At 55.2% G+C, this 24177-nt stretch overlaps 1 protein-coding gene and 1 long non-coding RNA gene across 2 annotated transcripts in view; one reads left to right on the top strand and one right to left on the bottom strand.

The window, feature by feature from the left end:
* Positions 1-21726, bottom strand: part of LOC116942005 (uncharacterized) — a 31127-nt gene extending 9401 nt beyond the window's left edge. The window contains exons 1-6 of the mRNA XM_032953503.2: positions 20957-21726; positions 3582-3760; positions 3168-3289; positions 2893-3004; positions 2623-2708; positions 988-1073 (exon numbers count right to left, since the gene is read on the bottom strand). Coding sequence (XP_032809394.2) covers positions 988-1073; positions 2623-2708; positions 2893-3004; positions 3168-3289; positions 3582-3760; positions 20957-21726 — 1355 coding nt within the window. The remainder of the gene's footprint in view (positions 1-987; positions 1074-2622; positions 2709-2892; positions 3005-3167; positions 3290-3581; positions 3761-20956) is intronic.
* On the top strand, positions 21046-22353 carry LOC142931254 (uncharacterized). Its single transcript, XR_012947261.1, has 2 exons — positions 21046-21164; positions 21210-22353. It is a non-coding gene; the product is annotated as an uncharacterized LOC142931254 (long non-coding RNA).
* The last annotated feature ends 1824 nt before the right edge of the window (positions 22354-24177 follow it).

Below are 24177 nucleotides of genomic sequence, written 5' to 3'. Positions count from 1 at the left end.
AATCCCTGCAGTCACGAAAGCTTTAAATCTAAAATATTATTATTGTCACGAATAAATTATTAATATTATAAGACACCAATGAAAACAAACTACGCGTGGCCAGGACTGGGATCGGAACCCAGGATTCCCAGCGATGCCGGCTACCTGCCCTAGGTCATAGGGTGACAAGGTGACAAGGTCATAGGGTCATAGGGTCACAACGTCACAGGGTCACAGCGTCACAGGGTCACGGGGTCATGGGGTCACAGCGTTACAGAGTCACAGGGCCAGAGGTTCACAGGGTCACACGTTCACGCAGTCACACTTTCACATGGTCACAGGATCTCAGGGTCATAGTCACACGGCCACAAGGTCACGGGGTCACGGGGTCACAGGGGTCGCAGTCGGGCCGGGATGCAAACGCGAATTTGCGCCGCCGATGGCTGAACGACAGCTCCGTGTGTGTCGAGCAGTGTTTGGCCTACTCTTCCACGCCACAGAGACGTGCTGGAAGAGGCGTGGGCACCCACACTTTACCCCACCACCACCACCATCACCACACGCGACGTGCCGATCAACTTTACCGCGGTGAACCCGTTCCTGCCGCTGTTTGCGTGGTAACAGTGGGGGGGGGGGGCAGGAGGCGGGGGGGTGGGGGGGGGGACAAACCGGCCCCCCCCCCTCCCCCCGATGTTCCAACCCCCACGCCGGGACGTGGAGTCGAACCGGCGACCGCGCGGTTTTGCGAGCGCCACGGCACCGCTAGAACCCATCCTGCACCGCCGTGGCCGGCTGCGCCCCTCTGCCGAGATGGGAAGGAGGGGGGGGGGGGTTCACGCTTCACGCTAAACACCCCCGGGCCCAATTTGCTCACAAATCTCCGGGGCCAAATGACAAAGGACCCCAATTACATCGAGAGCGGTGAGGGGCGCGGCGAGGGAAAGAGAGGCGTTGGAGGGGCGGGGGTTTGTGCGGGGGGGGGGGGGGGGGGGGGTGTTGAGGCTGCACCTGTTCTCAAGCATGGCCAGGTACACAGCCTCTGGGCACGAGCAGAAGAACGTGGTCACATTCTCCTCCAGGAACTCCAGCGTACCCTGCACGCACGCACCAAGACAAAGAGCACCCCCCGGATAGCCGGAGCAGACTGCATGGGCGAGTGCCGTTGGCGAGCGGCCGCCTTCGTCTCCCCTGCGGTGACGCTGATGCTGACGCCGTTCACTTGAGGTCGAGGCGACCCAGGGAAGGCCCAGGGTGAGATGTGAATCGATCCGGGCCTGTGACCGGCGTGGTGAAGTATGGCCAAACAATCCCTCCGTGAGCGGCACGGGGCTTGGGGGGGGTGGGGGGGGTGGGGGTCTTCGTCGAGCAGCGACGACGATGGGGAACGGCCGCCGTGGCCCCTGACCCATGGCCCGTGACCCATGGCCCGTGGCCCGTGACCCATGGCCCGTGGACCCATGGCCCGTGGACCCATGGCCCGTGACCCATGACCCGTGGACCCATGGCCCGTGACCCGGCGTGCGGGCGGCAGCAGCGAGGCCGGCCGGGAGGATCGGCCCAAAATCGTCGAACGAGAAATTGTGGCCGCGACGTCCTGGAGGGCCCCCGATGAGCAATGCCAGCGCAGTGTCGCGTCCGAGCGAGGCCACAGCCGGGGGGCGACGTTGCTGCGCGTGCCACGAGTGAAGTGAGCTGCGGCGTCAAGTTATCAAATTTGGCCGATTTACCCAGGGAAGCCTCACCGAGTCCCAAGACTCTGTGCGGAGAGGCGGGCCCTGCCGGGTTTTTCGCGGTACGGGGCAACGCTGCGTCGTGTTTCCCGATGAGGTTCACTCCTTCAAACTGGGCCAATCTGGACCGCGACGCCGGCGACAGCGCGGGCCCTCTTGAACGCTCGCCACAAGCGCGGCGGCATTAACCAGGACGGCCGCCGGTGTTCGAACCGCGAACCTCCCCCCGGCGAGCGGCGGGCGCTCGCCGAGATAAGCGGAGCGCTTAGCCGCCCCCGCCGCCGCTGTCGATCTCGGCGGCGAGCGGGAGGAGAGATTGAAACCGTGATCACCGCAATCATCCCGCGGTGCTCGGGAGATTAAGGCAAATGGCTGCGGGTCGCCGGGCTCCGCTTGCTCCGCTCTCCTGGCAGGGGCCACCGCTCACCCCCCACCTTCACCAAAACCACGTTGCCCACATCTCTGCTCATTCCCGTCCCAAATCTCAAGAAGACTCCATGCCCCGTGTTAATGTACACGCGTGTGCGTGTGTGCGAATTCCGTTATAACGGACTCGTCACGCGACGGATCCATCTCTCGCCGGGGAATATTTTTTTTTAATATATATATAAAAAAATTAACACGCGTAAATATTTTTTTTTCCCCCAACGTAGCCGAAGCAAAACAACGGACTTGAGCCGTCATACGGCCCGGCCCGGCACGGCGCCGTCGCTCGCCAGGGCCACCGAGCAGTGGGCCCCGGCACGAGCCGCGACGCCCGCAAACGCTCGTCCGGAGCCGCTAACGGCCCTGCGGGTTTCGACTCCAACGGAGGTCACGGAGGGGCAAGAGGAGGTCGCGGGCCGGCGCGGGGGGGGGGGGGGGACAATTGGGGGGGGGGGGGGGTAGTGGTTAGGGGGGGCGCGTGGCTCACCAGGGGAAGACGCTTCTTGCGAAGCGTAAGGCGGATGTGCTTGTCGATCCGCTCGTAGCACTCCCTGGGGCTGTACGGCAGCGGCCCTGCCGGGGAGGAGAAGCCACGGCCGCGAGCGGCCGCGTTCAAACGTTTTATCCCGTCTCTCCCTGTCCCCCCCGGGTCCCTCGAATCCACCGAGCCCACTCGGTCCACCGAGCCCACTCGGTCCACCGAGCCCACTCAGCTCTTTGCAGACTAACGACGAGCACGAGGGTGAGCGCGCCGTACCGTGGGTGGCGCCGTGCGGGCCGAGTTTGCTCCCCACCGTCTCCTCCCCGTCGAGTCCCCGCAGGAGCCGCTCCTGCTCCTCCCCGGGCCGGTTCATGAAGTCGTTCCAAATCTGCGAGCGCAGCGTAACCCGCCGTCACTGCCGCCGTCGCTGCCGCCGTCGCCCGGACAACACGGCGGGGGGGTGTGTGGGGGTGGGGGGTCCGCGGCGGGAGAGCGGCGCGTCCCTCTCCCTCCCCGGGTGGTGGCGCGGAGGCGGGGGAGGGTCCCCGTACCTGGATGTAGTCCTCCTTGGTGAGGACCTCGGAGAAGATGGAGTTGGGCCTCGCGTCGCTCTCGTCCGCGTCCTCCGCGCCGCAGGGGCCCATCTTGTCCACGAGGTTCACGAGGTAGTGAGCTGCACGCGCGCGGGGGGACACGCCACCGCCACCGCCGCCACCGCCGCCGCCGTTCAAGAGGCGCCTCGCCACGGATGCGCCGGTTCCGCTCGCGTCTCACGGCGCGGCTCAAGAGGGGCTTTTTTTTTTTTGCCGCGCCGCTCGTTGGGACAGGCGCGGAACCGTCGGCGTCGTGGAAACGCCGACGGCGCCGGTGCCTCCCGTGCCGTGCCGGGGCGGCTCGGCCACCCGGTGCGGCGGACAAAAATTAAAGGGGAGACATCGTCGGGGACCGGCGCGAGCGGCGCTTACCGTTCTCCTGCCGGCGCAGGCGCTGGCGCCCCTTGCCCTGACGCACGAGGTCGGAGTTGCGCACGGCGCGGTTGACGTAGAACTGCTTGCGACGGGCCGCCGCCGCCGCCGCCGCGCGCTTGGCCGGCGAGGCGCCCGGCTCCCCGGCCTCCCCGGGGCCTTTCTCTCCGGCGCCCGGCCTGCTCCGCAGGGAGGCACGGCGCACGCGGGGGTTAGCTGGGGGCTGGTGGGGGCGGCGGTGGTGGTTGTGGTGTCGCGGTGGCGACGCTCGCGGTCCTCGCAGCAACAAGGGACCTGGGTTCGATTCGTGACTCGGGCACCGTCCTGAGTGAGTTTGTGCGAGAGGAATGTTCTCCCCTGCGTCCTGCAGAGTGCGCGTTAGCGTGCGAGTGTCTGAGCGAGTGTGCGAGGGTGTAAATGAGCGAGTGCGCCTGAAAGGTCGCGTGAATGTGTATGAGAATGGAGGGCGGTAGTGTAGCGGTTAGCGTGCGGCGTTCCGATCCCCGCAGCCATTAGCACGGCGGGATACGCACGGTGCGAAGGTCGACGCAAGCCTCAAATGAGTACTTGATACAACGTGTAAACGTCGACACTGGGGGAGACAAAGGCGGCCGGGCGTGGTGCTGGCCACTCAGCCGCTAGTGTGCCGTGCCGGCCTGCGTAGGCGCTCGCTAACAGCACTTGCCCCCTACAGTCTGTTAAAGGCTACACGGGGGATCTTTGTCTTGTGTGCGAGTGTGGAGCGTGCTCTGCGAGCCGTTGTCAATGCAAGGAACAAAATTGACGAACCCAATCAGCCTCCTTTCCCATATTGGTCCCTCCAAATAAAAAAAAAATACGCCTTCTGAACACATCTCATCATCAGCTCCACGGCCATTTGTCTGGCCTAAAAACAACACCCATCTTGGTGAAGTGCCAGATGTTTCTAGGCGAGGACCCTCCCCCTGCCAGATGTGGTCCCCGGTTCGATGCAGGACCGCACAGCACAGAATTACCGTGGAGTGTCATCGTGGAGATAAGTCAGCGAACGGAGCGTGTGAACGATTTGTTCGGCAGCACCGTATGAGGCGAGCCCAGCTCTGCTGGCGAGACAATGAAATTCGAAACCGGTCCGGGAGTCTGGGACCGCGTTTGGCGAATGCCGCTGAAAGAATTGCACTCCCAGAATGCCGTGCGCGGCCCAAAGTTAAGTGTAAACATTTATATACAACAATAGGGTTTTTCCCCTTTTTTCTGGCAACAAAACTGAAACCTTTTTACAAGAGTGTGTGTTTTTTTGTTTGCATTTTGTCCACAAGTATCGCGGTTAATGCCAACAAAAAACGATTCCTTGTAAAAAGGTTTCAGTTTTTGTTGCCAGAAAAAAGGGGAAAAACCCTATTATTAAATTTTGGTACTGGCAAAGGAGGTCTCATGATGTAAACATTTATATACATTTATAAGTATTGAGGGGAGAGACAAACGTGGCGTGGAGGCGTATTTATCGTCCGCTTATCTTCCGTTTCAAAAGAGACGGTCCGATCTTTCCGCCACCGCACGCACAATGCGCACGCAATACGCAAATTACACAATTGGCCTTTTCCGAGGCCCACAGACATAAAGGCAACGCGGGGAGTTGCTCAACTGGGAGAGAGGGGGCGAGTCTCCAAGTATGTGTGTTGTACTCTGCCATATTGTTGTAAGATGCCCTCAGCCAATTAATGATGACGAGCCGTGTTTATTATTATTATAGCGCGCGTCGGAGGAGGAGAACACCAGAGCACCCGGAGAAAATCCAAGCCTAGCGCGAGGGGGCAACGCTCTATTCCCCGCGTACAAATGCTGCAACGCCTTCACCTGGCGAGCCAGGCTACGGCTCCTCCTCAGCCCTACTCTGTGTGTGACCCACCAACCCTCGCTGCTTGCCTCCTGGATTACAGGCAGCCAGCTGCATGGCCACCACCGTCTCTGCTATCCTCATAATAGCAACGTGGACATCATCACCGAAACGTAGACCGCACGGGTCTTCGAGCACGTTCACAAAGGCGATCGGTCACCGCTCGCCGCTGACGTTTAGCCGTGGCCGGGAATCAAAACTCGGGTCGTCAGGTTCATAAGGCAGCGCGCTAACCGTTGCGCCACCGCTCCCTCCCCCCTCCCCGCCCGCCCGCCCGGGTAGCAACAATGACAATCACGCAACGTGCTTCTGCAGCCAGGCGCTGGGGCTGGGCCGTCACGTGAGATGTTGCGGTGGTGGTTTGGGGAGGGGGGCTTGATTCAGCGGTGGGTTGACCATGGCTCGTGGCATTAGGCGCATTGTACTTGAGGCCGGATGGAGACCGTGCCATCGTCACAAGTCCCGTAGGGCGGAGGTGGTTAATCATTGACGGGTTTTTTTTTCTTTCGTGCACAAGGCCTGTGCCATGGCACTGCCAAGCACCCACTCGATATGCTGTAAAGTGTGGAATGCGACACAAGCGTTTAAACTCGTTGCAGTCATCGTCATCGTCATCATCCACCGATTACTCTCCAAGCCGCCGCCTTCACCGCTCGCGATCCCGCGATGTAACGATCTGCCCAGCGCCTGCTCTATGCACGAGGAGCTGATTTGATCATCGGGTCCGTCTCCACGGCGGACGTCATCGCAGAACGCGTTCAGATTCCTCCGAAGCCGCTCCGCGGTCAATCGCGACCGCCGGCCACGACCGCCCCCCTTCTGGCCGTGGCATTAAAAGGGTCGCGCTCGTTACACACAAAGCCCGTGCCGCAAGTGAACCACAATACCTCGCTGATCTCGTCACGGAACGTATGCCACCACGCACACTTTCGGTCATCCTGGCATGCGGCTTTTGGCTCGCCATCGAGCAAAGACGGTGGTCACCGCATCGCGCGTTTTCAGATGCGCTGCTGCTGCTGCAGTCCAAAACGCTCTTCCCACATGTTGGAAGCGACTGGAGCTACGCACTCTTGAATCTAGATTGGAAACTCACTTCTTGAAAACTGCTTTTAGCGTTCAGTTTGTTGTCTTTCCACCGCACCTCCAATTAACACGGTTGGCTTCGCACGGCGCGAAAGAAGTTCATCATGCATACAGACGTCACGCGTTCCGCTGTTCAAGCCCCACTCAGTCTCCTGAGCAGTGTGGGTGATGATGTCCCTAATGAGGGCTTGTTCTCTAATCCACGTGGCTCCTCTCACCGGCTCTCGATGCAACTCCCAGCACATGGAGACCTCATGCATTAGCTAGGAATGTCAAGCTCCGAGCACCAATTATTGGCGGTTATTGAGTGCTCCTGAAAAAATAATAATTGCAAACTAAAGTAATGATTCGTAAGGATTCTACAAGGCTGGGTAAACACCGTACAATTAAATTTTACGTAACTCTTGAGTGCGTCTGTAGAGACTGAGTGGATCGTCACATCACTGGATCGTGACAGGCGGTGGCAGAGGCTTGGGGAGGCCTTCATCCAGCAGTGGATTGACCACGGCTGAGAATGATGAAAGGCAATCAATATACAAAGGTCCCCCGTGTAGCCTACACAGGCTGCTGGGGCAAGTGCTGTTCTCGTGTAGCGCCTATGAAGGCCGGCACGGCGCACGGGTGGATGGGTGGCCAGCACCACACCCGGCCGCCTTTGCCTCCCCAGTGGCGGTGTTTACTACACACCGCACCAGGTACTCGTTTGAGGCCGAGTCGACCTAGGGGAGGCCCAGGAATAACAAAAATGTGCCAGCATTTTTGGAAAAACCACGAAGGCCCAAGGCAGAATTATTTTCGTCAACCTTGAGTTCAACAATGACAACATTAATGCTTCGGGCTCGCGCAGCACGCCGTCGCACGCGAGTGCCTCGCTCTGGAAGACGGAGACGCCTCGGAGGCACGAGGAGGAACCGGACCAGCGCGCGAGCTGGATTCATCGCTCCGTCCCCTCCGCTCGCCCCTCTCGGCTGCCACTCCGTCGCCAACCTTGACCCGCGTGCCGTCGTCCCCGTAGCCAACCGCGCTAATTGGAAGCGCGGCCGAAGGGCAACGAACCAAACGCTAAAAGCAGTTTGAAAGAAATTCGTTTTCAATGGGAATGATTTAATAGCGCATTGCTTCCTAATATCGGAAGGAGTACTCCAGACGGCCGCAGAAAGCGCGTCTCAAAGCGCCGCGCGACGCGGTGTCACGTGACAGATTTGACGTCACGGCTCACTTGCCGTGTAAAATAAATATGCAGTATTGAGCTCGGCCCCCCCCAAAAAAACGAAAGTGTATTTTTTTATAATTTTTGGCATGGTGTACAGTCTGGGAAGTACCCACATCGTAAAATTTCAAGTTTGTTGCATGTCGGGAAGTACGCTAAACATTTTGAACAGACACACACATTCACAACTTTTCCTTTTACAGCGAGGGAAAAAAACTATTTGATCCCCTGCTGATTTTGTACGTTTTCCCCCTAACAAAGAACTGATCAGTCTATAATTTTAATGGTAGGTTTATTTGAATAGTGAGAGACAGAATAACAACAAAATCCAGAAAAACGCATGTCAAAAATGTTATAAATTGATTAGCATTTTAATGAGGGAAATAAGTATTTGACCCCCTCTCAATCAGAAAGATTTCTGGCTCCCAGGTGTCTTTTATACAGGTAACGAGCTGAGATTAGGAGCACACTCTTAAAGGGAGTGCTCCTAATCTCAGCTAGTTACCTGTATAAAAGACACCTGTCCACAGAAGCAATCAATCAGATTCCAAACTCTCCACCATGGCCAAGACCAAAGAGCTCTCCAAGGATATCAGGGACAAGATTGTAGGCCTACACAAGGTTGGAATGGGCTACAAGACCATTACCAAGCAACTTGGTAAGAAGGTGACAACAGTTGGTGCGATTATTCGCAAATGGAAGAAACACAAAAGAACTGGCAATCTCCCTCGGCCTGGGGCTCCATGCAAGATCTCACCTCGTGGGGTTGCAATGATCATGAGAACGGTGAGGAATCAGCCCAGAACTACACGGGAGGATCTTGTCAATGATCTCAAGGAAGCTGGGACCATAGTCACCAAGAAAACAATTGGTAACACACTACGCCGTGAAGGACTGAAATCCTGCAGCGCCCGCAAGGTCCCCCTGCTCAAGAAAGCACATATACATGCCCGTCTGAAGTTTGCCAAATGAACATCAGAATGATTCAGAGGACAACTGGGTGAAAGTGTTGTGGTCAGATGAGACCAAAATGGAGCTCTTTGGCATCAACTCAACTCGCCGTGTTTGGAGGAGGAGGAATGCTGCCTATGAACCCAAGAACACCATCCCCACTGTCAAACATGGAGGTGGAAACATTATGCTTTGGGGGTGTTTTTCTGCTAAGGGGACAGGACAACTTCACTGCATCAAAGGGGCGATGGACGGGGCCATGTACCGTCAAATCTTGGGTGAGAACCTCCTTTCCTCAGCCAGGGCATTGAAAATGGGTTGTGGATGGGTATTCCAGCATGACAATGACCCAAAACACACGGCCAAGGCAACAAAGGAGTGGCTCAAGAAGAAGCACATTTAAGGTCCTGGAGTGGCCTAGCCAGTCTCCAGACCTTAATCCCATAGAAAATCTGTTGAGGGAGCTGAAGGTTCGAGTTGCCAAACGTCAGCCTCGAAACCTTAATGACTTGGAGAAGATCTGCAAAGAGGAGTGGGATAAAATCCCTCCTGAGATGTGTGCAAACCTGGTGGCCAACTACAAGAAACGTCTGACCTCTGTGATTGCCAACAAGTTAAATACTTATTTCCCTCATTAAAATGCAAATCAATTTATAACATTTATGACATGTGTTTTTCTGGCTTTTGTTGTTGTTATTCTGTCTCTCACTGTTCAAATAAACCTACCATTAAAATTATAGACTGATAATTTCTTTCTCAGTGGGCAAACGTGCAAAATCAGCAGGGGTTCAAATAATTTTTTCCCTCACACTGTATATATATGGAGATTGACGCAGCTGGTATGGTACTGATGCCAATAACACAGATCTACTACAAACCAGCCAGAGTCAAAGTCAAGCCAAAGTGACTTCCTGTTTGCATGAAATGCACAGAGGGATCGGTGATCATTTCCCGTTTACAGCCCTACAGAGACAGTGGCGGTGGAAATTCCACGCTCCAATGACGGGGACGAGTCTATCTGTGGGACAACCGCTGTTGCTGGAGGCTTCAACCAGCAGTGGACAGATCATGACCGGTGATGCCGTTTCTCTGCAAGGGCTAAAAAGACAAAGCTCCCGCGTGCAGCAAATGCTGTGAGCGAGTAGCAGCTATCAAGGCACGTGGAGGAGGGGAGGTGTGGCCAACGCTACGCCCGACCGCCTGTCTCCCCAGTGAGTCGACCTAGGCTTGGTCACGCACACACCCACACCCACTACTGACGCGTATGGCAACACAACAACACAGAGTTGCGTTTGGGGGAGTGACATCACCATCAGACTGAAGCAACCCCGGGGGGGAGGGGGGGGTTACAGTGCTGTACAAAGTCCCCTCTACTTACGAACACTCGACTTACGGACTTTCAGAGATACGAAAAACCTGTTCAGACTGAGAGTCGTAAGTTCAATCGCCACGCAATAGATGGCGGTGGTGGCATCCACATCTGTAGAACGTGAAGAACCAGTGGCATCTACATATTCAGAACATGAAGAACCAGTGGCATCTACATCTGCAGAACGTGAAGAACCAGTGGCATCTACATCTGTAGAACGTGAAGAACCAGTGGCATCTACATCTACACAACGTGAAGAACCAGTGGCATCTACATCTGCAGAACGTGAAGAACCAGTGGCATCTACATCTGCAGAACGTGAAGAACCAGTGGCATCTACATCTGTAGAACGTGAAGAACCAGTGGCATCTACAGAACGTGAAGAACCAGTGGCATCTACATCTTCAGAACGTGAAGAACCAGTGGCATCTACATCTGCAGAACGTGAAGAACCAGTGGCATCTACATCTGCAGAACGTGAAGAACCAGTGGCATCTACATCTGCAGAACGTGAAGAACCAGTGGCATCTACATCTGCACAACGTGAAGAACCAGTGGCATCTACATCTACAGAATGTGAAGAACCAGTGGCATCTGCAGGAGATTCTACAACTTTTAAAGCCATTCCCCCGTGTTTAGTGGACACGCCGTACAAGCGTTTGGAATCGACAGGAGTAAAGTTGGACTTACGAACAGACCCCCACCCTGGAACCTAACTCGTTCGTAAGTAAAGGAGTCCCTGGACTTAGTGTTAATTTATGGACTGGACTCACGAACATCCCCTGAAGTCCATTACATACCCGCGCCAGCTACTGACTCATTAAAGGCCGAGTCGCCCTGGGGGGGGGGGGGGGGGCGGAACCCAGTTCAGATGTTAGCCGTAGTTCGAACCTCCTTCACTCAACACACACACAATCAACACACACACACACAGTCAACACACACAATCAACACACACACACACAGTCAACGCACACACACAATCAACACACACACACTGTCAACACACACACACACAGTCAACACACACACACAGTCAACACACACACACAATCAACACACACACAAAATCAACACACACACAATCAACACACACACACAGTCAACACACACACACACAACACGCACACACAGTCAACACACACACACACAGTGAACACACCCACACACACAATCAACACACACACACAGTCAACACACACACACTCAACACACACACACAATCAACACACACAATCAACACAAACACACAATCAACACACACACACAATCAACACACACACAATAAACACACACACACAATAAACACACACACACAATCAACACACACACACACAATCAACACACACACACAGTCAACACACACACACACAGTCAACACACCCACACACACAATCAACACACACAATCAACACACACACACACACAGTCAACACAAACACACACATCAACACACACACACACAGTCAACACACACACACACAATCAACACACACACACTCAACACACACACAATCAACACACACACAATCAACACACACACAGTCAACACACACACACATAGTCAACACACACACAATCAACACACACACAGTCAACACAAAAACACACATCAACACACACACACACAGTCAACACACACACACAATCAACACACACACACACACTCAACACACACACACAATCAACACACACACAATCAACACACACACAGTCAACACACACACAGTCAACACACACACACAATCAACACACACAATCAACACAAACACACAATCAACACACACACACAATCAACACACACACACAATCAACACACACACACAATCAACACACACACACACTCAACACACACACAATCAACACACACACAATCAACACACACACAGTCAACACACACACACAATCAACACACAAACACATATTCAACACACAATCAACACACACACACAATCAACGCACACACACAATCAACGCACACACACAATGAACACAAACACACACAATAAACACACACACAGTCAACACACACACAGTCAACACACACACACAATAAACACACACACACAATCAACACACACAATGAACACACACACACACAATCAACGCACACACACACAATCAACACACACACACAATCAACACACACACAATGAACAAACACACACACAATGAACACACACACAATCAACACACACACACACAATCAACACACACAATCAACACACACAATCAACACACACACACAATCAACACACACACACACACAATCAACACACACAATGAACACACACACAATCAACACACACACAATGAACACACACACAATGAACACACACACACAATGAACACACACACAATCAACGCACACACACAATGAACACACACACACAGACTAATCACTCCCCTTCATGGGGTACGTGCTGTGAGAGAGGACGCCTTGTAAAAGATAAAGTGTGATGGTGGTGGTGTGGAGTAGGTGGTTTACCACGACCGAGCCGCCTTTGTATCCCTTTGCCGTGGACACTTAGGCAACGTGTAACTCGATCTCACACTCAAAATACACGACACGGGCAAAGATCCCCCGTGTAGCCTTGACAGGCTGTTGGGGCAAGTGCTGTTAGCCGGCACTGTGGTACACGAGCGGGTGGGTGGACAACACCACGCCCGGCCGCCTTTGTCTCCCCAGTGGCGATGTTTACTACACACCGCACCAGGTACTCGTTTGAGGCTGAGTCAACCTAGGGGAGGCCCAGGAGCGGTTCAGATACTCGTCACCGGTGTTGGTGACTGCTGCACTACCGCCCCCCACTCTCACACACACCACAGACACACCACACACACACACCACAGACACACCACTCTCACACACACAACACTCTCACACACACAACACTCTCACACACACACCACTCTCTCCCACACACCACACACATACCACACACACACACACCACTCTCTCCCACACACCACTCCCCACACACACCACTCCTCACACACCACAGACACACCACACACACCACTCTCTCCCACACACCACAGACACACCACTCTCTCCCACACACCACAGAAACACCACACACACACACCACACACACCACTCCCCACACACACCACTCCTCACACACCACAGACACACCACACACACCACTCTCTCCCACACACCACAGACACACCACACACACACACCACTTTCTCCCACACACACCACTCCTCACACACCACAGACACACCACACACACCACTCCCCACACACCACAGACACACCACACACACCACTCTCACACACACAACACATACACACCACACACACACCACTCTCTCCCACACACCACACACACACCACTCTCTCCCACACACCACACACACACAACACTCTCTCCCACACACCACACACACACACCACTCTCACACACACCACTCCTCACACACCACAGACACACCACACAACACTCTCTCCCACACACCACAGACACACCACACACACACACCACACACAACACTCTCTCCCACACACAATACTCTCTCCCACACACCACAGACACACCACACACACACACCACTCTCTCCCACACACCACACACATACCACTCCCCACACACACCACTCTCTCCCACACACACACCACTCCCCACACACACACACCACTCTCTCCCACACACACCACTCTACACACCCCACTCTCTCCTACACACCACACACACACCACACACCACACACACACCACACACCACTCTCTCCCACACACACCACTCTCTCCCACACACACCACTCCCCAAACACACACCACTCTTCACACACCACAGACACACCACATACACACCACTCTCTCCCACACACACCACTCTCTCTCACACACACCACACACCACAGACACACCACACACACACCACTCTCTCCCACAGACACCACTCTCTCCCATACACCACTCCCCACACACACACACACCACTCTCTCCCACACACCACTCTCTCCCACACACACCACTCTCTCCCAAACACACCACTCTCTCCTACACACACCACTCTCTCCCACACACACCACTCCCCAAACACACACCACTCTTCACACACCACTCTCTCCCACACACACCACTCTACACACCACTCCCCACACAACACAGACACACCACACACACACCACACACCACAGACACACCACACACACACACACCACTCCCACACACACCACTCTCTCCCACACACACCACTTCCCACACACACACCACTCTCCCCCACACACACACCACAGACACACCACACACACCACACACGCACACTATTCCCCACACACACCATTCCCCACACACCATTCCCCACACACACACCACACACACACCACACACACACACCACACATCACACACACCACACACACACACGCACCACTCTCTCCCATACACACCACACACACCACTCCCCACACACACCACACACACACATCACACACACACCACACATACACCACTCCCCACACACACACACACCACACACACACACCACTCTCTCCCACACACACCACACACACACACCACTCTCTCCCACACACACACACACCATTCTCTCCCATACACACCACACACACACCACTCTCTCCCACACACACACACAAACCACTCCCCACACACACACACACGCCACACACACCACTCCCCACACACGCCACACACACCATTCCCCACACGCACACCACACACCACTCCCCACGCACACACCACTCCCCACACACACACACCACTCTCTCCCACACACACACACCACCACTCTCTCCCAAACACACCACACACACACACACCACATACACAGACACACACCACACACACACACCACACACACACCATTCCCTCCCCACACACCACACACACACCACTCTCTTCCATACACACCACTCTCTCCCCACACACACACCACACACACACACCACACACACCACTCTCTCCCACACACTACACACAATTCTCTCCCCACACACACACACCACTCCCTCCCACACACCACACACAATTCTCTCCCCACACACACACACCACTCCCTCCCACACACACCACACACACACCACACACACCACTCTCTCCCCACACACACACCATACCACTCTCTCCCACACACACCACACACACCACTCTCACACACACACCACACACACACACCACACACCACTCTCTCCCCACACACACACACACACTACTCTCTCCCCACACACACACCACACACGACACACACACCACTCCACTCTCTCCCCACACAGACACACACACCACTCTCTCCCCACACACACACCACACACACACCACTCTCTCCCCACACACACACATACACCACACACACCACTATCTCCCCACACACACCACTCTCTCCCACACACACCACTCTCTCCCCACACACACCACTCTCTCCCCACACACACCACTCTCTCCCCACACACACACCACACACACACCACTCTCTCCCCACACACACACCACTCTATCACCACACAGACACACACACCACTCTCTCCCCACACACACACCACACACACACCACTCTCTCCCCACACACACACATACACCACACACACCACTATCTCCCCACACACACCACTCTCTCCCACACACACCACTCTCTCCCCACACACACCACTCTCTCCTCACACACACACCACACACCACTCTCTCCCACACATACACCACACACACCACTCTCTCCCCACACACACCACACACACACCACTCTCTCCCCACACACACCACACACACACACCACACTCTCCCCACACACACACACCACACACACACCACTCTCTCTCCACACACACACACCACTCTCTCCGCGGACACACACACACCACACACACACCACTCTCTCCCCACACACACACCACACACACACACCAGACACACACACCACTCTCTCCCCACACACACACCACACACACCACTCTCTCCCCACACACACACCACACACACACCACACACACACACACCACTCTCTCCCCACACATACACCACACACACATACACCACACATACACACCACACATACACACCACACACTCACCACTCACACCACTCTCCCCACACACACACCACACACACACACACACCACTCCACTCTCTCCCCACACACACACACACCACTCTCTCACCACACATACACCACACACACACACCACTCTCTCCCCACACACACAAACACCACACACACACACCACTCTCTCCCCACACATAAACCACACACACACACACACACCACACACACACACCACTCTCTCCCCACACACACACCATACCACTCTCTCCCACACACACCACACACACCACTCTCTCACACACACCACACACCACTCTCCCCCCACACACACACCACACACATACACCACTCTCTCCCCACACACACACCACTCTCTCCCCACACACACACCACACACCACTCCACTCTCTCCCCACACAGACACACACACACACCACTCTATCCCCACACAGACACACACACCACTCTCTCCCCACACACACACACCACTCTCTCCCCACACAGACACACACACCACTCTCTCCCCACACACACACATACACCACACACACCACTATCTCCCCACACACACCACTCTCTCCCCACACACACCACTCTCTCCCCACACACACTACTCTCTCCCCACACACACCACACACACACACACACCACACACACACCCCACACACGCCACTCTCTCCCCACACCACTCTCTCCCACACACACACATACACACCACTCTCTCCCCACACACACCACACACACACCACTCTCTCTCCACACACACCACACACACATACACCACACACACACACCACACACACACCACTCTCTCCCCACACATACACTACACACACACACCACACACACACCATTCTCCACACATACCACACATACACCCACACACACACCACACACACACCATTCTCCACACATACCACACATACACCACTCTCTCCCCACACACACACCACACACACCACTCTCTCCCCACACATACACCACACACACACCACTCTCTCCACACACACCCCACACACACCACTCCACTCTCTCCCCACCCACATACACCACACACACACCACTCTCTCCCCACACACACACACCACACACACCACTCCACTCTCTCCCCACACACACACCACACACACACCACACACACACACCACTCTCTCCCCACACATACACCACACACACACACACCACACACACACCATTCTCCACACACACACACATACCACACATACACCACTCTCTCCCCACACACACACCACTCTCTCCCCACACATACACCACACACACACCACTCTCTCCACACACACACCACACACACCACTCCCCACACACACCACACACACACATCACACACACACCACACACACACCACTCCCCACACACACACACACCACACACACACACCACTCTCTCCCACACACACACACCACACACACACACCACTCTCTCCCACACACACACACACACACCACTCTCTCCCACACACACCACACACACACCACTCTCTCCCACACACACACACAAACCACTCCCCACACACACACACACGCCACACACACCACTCCCCACACACGCCACACACACCATCCCCACACGCACACCACACACCACTCGCCACGCACACACCACTCCCCACACACACACACCACTCTCTCCCACACACACACACCACCACTCTCTCCCAAACACACCACACACACACACACCACATACACAGACACACACCACACACACACACCACACACACACCATTCCCTCCCCACACACCACACACACACCACTCTCTCCCCACACACACACCACACACACACACCACACACACCACTCTCTCCCACACACACACACACACCATTCCCTCCCCACACACCACACACACACCACTCTCTTCCACACACACCACTCACTCCCACACACCACACACAATTCTCTCCCCACACACACACACCACTCCCTCCCACACACCACACACAATTCTCTCCCCACACACACACACCACTCCCTCCCACACACACCACACACACACCACACACACCACTCTCTCCCCACACACACACCATACCACTCTCTCCCACACACACCACACACACCACTCTCACACACACACCACACACACACACCACTCTCTCCCCACACACACCACACACCACTCTCTCCCCACACACACACACACACACCACTCTCTCCCCACACACACACCACACACACACCACACACGACACACACACCACTCCACTCTCTCCCCACACAGACACACACACACCACTCTATCCCCACACAGACACACACACCACTCTCTCCCCACACACACACCACACACACACCACTCTCTCCCCACACACACACATACACCACACACACCACTATCTCCCCACACACACCACTCTCTCCCACACACACCACTCTCTCCCCACACACACCACTCTCTCCCCACACACACACACCACTCTCTCCCCACACACACACCACTCTATCACCACACAGACACACACACCACTCTCTCCCCACACACACACCACACACACACCACTCTCTCCCCACACACACACATACACCACACACACCACTATCTCCCCACACACACCACTCTCTCCCACACACACCACTCTCTCCCCACACACACCACTCTCTCCTCACACACACACCACACACACACACACCACTCTCTCCCACACATACACCACACACACCACTCTCTCCCCACACACACCACACACACACACCACTCTCTCCCCACACACACCACACACACACACCACACTCTCCCCACACACCACTCTCTCTCTCCACACACACCACTCTCTCCGCACACACACACACCACACACACACCACTCTCTCCCCACACACACACCACACACACACACACCAGACACACACACCACTCTCTCCCCACACACACACCACACACACCACTCTCTCCCCACACACAAACCACACACACACCACTCTCTCCCCACACACACACCACACACACACACACCACACACACACCACTCTCTCCCCACACATACACCACACACACATACACCACACATACACACCACACATACACACCACACACACACCACTCTCCCCACACACACACCACACACACACACACACCACTCCACTCTCTCCCCACACACACACCACACACACACCACACACACACCACTCTCTCCCCACACATACACCACACACACACACCACACACACACCATTCTCCACACACACACACATACCACACATACACCACTCTCTCCCCACACACACACCACTCTCTCCCCACACATACACCACACACACACCACTCTCTCCACACACACACCACTCTCTCCCCACACATACACCACACACACACCACTCTCTCCACACACACACCACACACACCACTCCCCACACACACCACACACACACATCACACACACACCACACACACCACTCCCCACACACACACACACCACACACACACACCACTCTCTCCCACACACACACACCACACACACACACCACTCTCTCCCACACACACACACACACACCACTCTCTCCCACACACACCACACACACACCACTCTCTCCCACACACACACACAAACCACTCCCCACACACACACACACACGCCACACACACCACTCCCCACACACGCCACACACCATTCCCCACACGCACACCACACACCACTCCCCACGCACACACCACTCTCTCCCACACACACACACCACCACTCTCTCCCACACACACACACCACCACTCTCTCCCAAACACACCACACACACACCACATACACAGACACACACCACACACACACACCACACACACACCATTCCCTCCCCACACACCACACACACACCACTCTCTTCCATACACACCACTCACTCCCACACACCACACACAATTCTCTCCCCACACACACACACCACTCCATCCTACACACCACACACAATTCTCTCCCCACACACAGACACCACTCCCTCCCACACACACCACACACACACCACACACACCACTCTCTCCCCACACACACACCATACCACTCTCTCCCACACACACCACTCTCACACACACACCACACACACACACACCACTCTATCACCACACAGACACACACACCACTCTCTCCCCACACACACACCACTCTCTCCCCACACACACACATACACCACACACACCACTATCTCCCCACACACACCACTCTCTCCCACACACACCACTCTCTCCCCACACACACCACTCTCTCCTCACACACACACACCACACACACACACCACTCTCTCCCACACATACACCACACACACCACTCTCTCCCCACACACACCACACACCACTCTCTCCCCACACACACCACACACACACACCACACTCTCCCCACACACACACACACCACACACACACCACTCTCTCTCCACACACACACACCACTCTCTCCGCACACACACACCACACACACACCACTCTCTCCCCACACACACACCACTCTCTCCCCACACACACACCACACACACACACACCACTCTCTCCCCACACACACACCACACACACCACTCTCTCCCCACACACACACCACACACACACACACCACACACACACACACCACACACACACACCACTCTCTCCCCACACACACACCACACACACCACTCTCTCCCCACACACACACCACACACACACACACCACACACACACACACCACTCTCTCCCCACACACACACCACACACACCACTCCACTCTCTCCCCACACACATACACCACACACTCTCTCCCCACACACACATACACCACACACACACACCACTCTCTCCCCACACACACACACACCACACACACACACCACACACACACACCACTCTCTCCCCACACACATACACCACACACACCACTCCACTCTCTCCCGGCTGGACTCACTTCATGCCGCTGCCGCCGCTGCTGCTGTCGCCGCTACCGGCGACCACCATGACGGTGCCGACGTCTTCACCACCACCACCACAACAACAACCACAACAACAACTACTACTGCAAGGTCGACTGCACGGGCCGGCTGTCCGCGCCGGGGACGACGAAGGACGAGGAGGAGGAAGGAGGAGGGAGGCAGGAGGAGGAGGAGACGGATGAGGTGGAGCGAGGAGACGGATGAGGCAGGAGCGAGGAGACGGATGAGGTGGAGCGAGGAGACGGATGAGGTGGAGCGGGGAGACGGATGAGGTGGAGCGAGGAGACGGATGAGGTGGGGCGGGGAGACGGATGAGGTGGAGCGAGGAGACGGATGAGGTGGAGCGAGGAGACGGATGAGGTGGAGCGAGGAGATGGATGAGGTGGAGCGGGGAGACGGATGAGGTGGAGCGAGGAGACGGATGAGGTGGAGCGAGGAGACGGATGAGGTGGAGCGAGGAGACGGATGAGGTGGGGCGGGGAGACGGATGAGGTGGAGCGAGGAGACGGATGAGGTGGGGCGAGGAGACGGATGAGGTGGAGCGAGGAGACGGATGAGGTGGAGCGGGGAGACGGATGAGGTGGAGCGAGGAGACGGATGAGGTGGAGCGGGGAGACGGATGAGGTGGAGCGGGGAGACGGATGAGGTGGAGCGAGCGACCGGAACCAGAAAATCTCCGCTCCCTCCTCCCCCCGCCGCCGCCTCGACGTGGCGGCCATTGGGAAGCGGCAAGCGAGGAGGACATCGTGAGGCGAAGATCGTGTCCCTCACTCTCTCGGTGTGTGTGCGTGCGTCTCTCTCCTCTATCAGGGACGTGCGGGGGGGGAATTAGCTGTTACGGAAAAAGTAACAAAAATAATCAAATAAAAAAATGTAAGTTTTTTTTCCTACCCCCCCAACCCCCCACCGATCTGTGTTATTGATGTCATTTCTGTACGGTTCCAATCCTTTTCATAGTCAACGTCGCCAAATTTGCGGTGTGTCCGCTGGAAATACTTGCAGGGAGAGACGGGAGGTGAGGCAGCGACGAGCTCAGCCTCCCCTGTGATTGCGCAACCGCGCTCAGCAACTGCATGGAGCGCGAGCAATGAGCGCGTTACCAGATCTCTCCGTGTGTCACCCAAAGGTCGTAGCGAATGGAGTCAACATTGCGAGGGACCAAATCTTCTTGCCATTTCCTGCATAAAATATTACAAAAATTCACCAACACGTGAGGTGGACATTTTTTAAATGATTTTTTTTTTACAATAATGTCTAATAGTGTTATTGTATTTACATTGCTCTGTTTTTTCTTTGTTTTTTTAACCTTTTCTTGTTTCATTGTATGTAATGGCAGAGATTAGGGATTAATAAAGTACAACCATAACCACAATCATATCAACAGAAATCTATTTTATAGCAATATATTGGGGGGGGGGGAGGGCATTTTGAGAATATTTGAATATTGTGGGGGGATGTGTCCCGTATGTGTATAAAGATATTTAGGCTCGCTGGTCTCGTCATGAAACTGCAAAGAAAAGGCGCCAGGGGAGGCAGCTATCACATCTGCCTCACTGAGGGGGGCGTGTTCGACACGCCCACCTCAGTGAGGCCACGCCCCCAGTTAGGACACGCCCCCCAGTGAGGACACGCCCCCCTTAGTGCGTGAACCTGGCTCTGAGTGACTAGCCAGTGCCTCCCCAGCCATTGACCTCACCGCACGTCACTGCCCTCGACTCTGCCTCTAAACTCTCCTCCCCAGCTCCCAGCCTCTCTGTCTCGTCTCGCTGCTTCCTCCTCCACCCCTCCCGCCTGTCTTCCTCTCGGCAACTCTCTTGTCCTTCCACTCGCCTCTCTTGTGCCATCTCTCCCGCTCCCTCTCGCCTCTCTCTCTTTGTTTACCGTCAGAGGAAACAAGAATATGCTCGGTGTAGTCGGCACTTTGCTTCGTTCATCATTTCGTTTTGTTTTTTAATCTCTCCCCCCCCCCTTTTAAATGAAAGATTTAACAATAGATGTCTCGCTCTGCTCTCCTTACCCGTTCCCTCTCTCTCTACCCCCCTCTCTACCCCCCTCTCTGATGTCTTCTTCCTGTCAGCCACTCTCTCTCTTCCTGTCCCTCGCCTCTCTCTCTCCACCCTCATCTCTCCCTCCCCTCCCCGTCACCCTCACGATGGCAGTGACAGTCACATTTTACAAGCGGTGTGTGAGCGAGCCTCGCCGCTCACGAGACCCGCTCGTGCCAGGCTAGGTGCACCGTGTGGTCAAAGGACAAAGGCCTCCCACACAGCCTTCAACAGAACGTCGAGCCACGCGCTGGGCAGCATTGTGGTCTCGCTCACACCGGGCCACGGGACGGCTCCAGTTCCCCTTGAGAAAAAAAAACAATGTCAAGGCGCAGCCCTGCAAGTGCCATTGCCTGTGGTGGAGACCTCCACTCGAGACAGCCCCTCTGCTATGGTGGGGGGGGGGCGGTACATCTCGGAATAATCCGGAGTACCCACACTTCACACACCCATCCCACTACACGCGACGTGCCAATCATTAACTGTGCTTCTCTTGCGCTGTGTCGCGATAATCAACTGGGTGGGGGTGGAGCTTGGGTGTAACCACGATGGCCGATGGTGAAAATGATGTTGCTACCAGTATTACCCAAGGATGTCAGTGTGTAACGCGCGTCACGTCACTCCACCAGTAATAATATATCTCATTAATAATCATGAGCGGGTGACGTCCTCCACATGGACCCGACCCTCATTAATAATCATGAGCGGGTGACGTCACTCCGCATTGAGAACCCCCTCATTAATAATCATGAGCGGGTGACGTCACTCCGCATTGAGAACCCCCCCTCATTAATAATCATGACGGCTGACGTCACTCCGCATTGAGAACCCCCTGATTAATAATCATGAGCGGCTGACGTCACTCCGCATTGAGAACCCCCCTCATGAATAATCATGAGCGCCTGACGTCACTCCGCATTGAGAACCCCCCTCATTAATAATCATGAGCGGCTGACGTCACTCCACATGGGGGGGCGAGGCGCCTCCTCCCCCCTCCCCGGCGTCAACTGACAACCGTCACGTCATCACGTGATCTCCGTAGCGCTGTTGTTGAGACATGGGAGTAAAAAGGACGTCGTGATGAACAAGGGATTATAACCTTGACATGAAACCAGTCTGGGTCACCGCGGCCTTACACATTGCACACGAAC

This window comes from Petromyzon marinus, chromosome 1 (assembly GCF_048934315.1).
Source record: "Petromyzon marinus isolate PM22_M1 ecotype Great Lakes invasive population chromosome 1, UKy_Petmar_22M1.pri1.0, whole genome shotgun sequence".
Classification (NCBI taxonomy): Eukaryota; Metazoa; Chordata; class Hyperoartia; order Petromyzontiformes; family Petromyzontidae; genus Petromyzon; species Petromyzon marinus.
The sequence above is the reverse complement of the archived record's forward strand: the minus strand, read 5'-3'. Positions and strand labels throughout refer to the sequence as shown.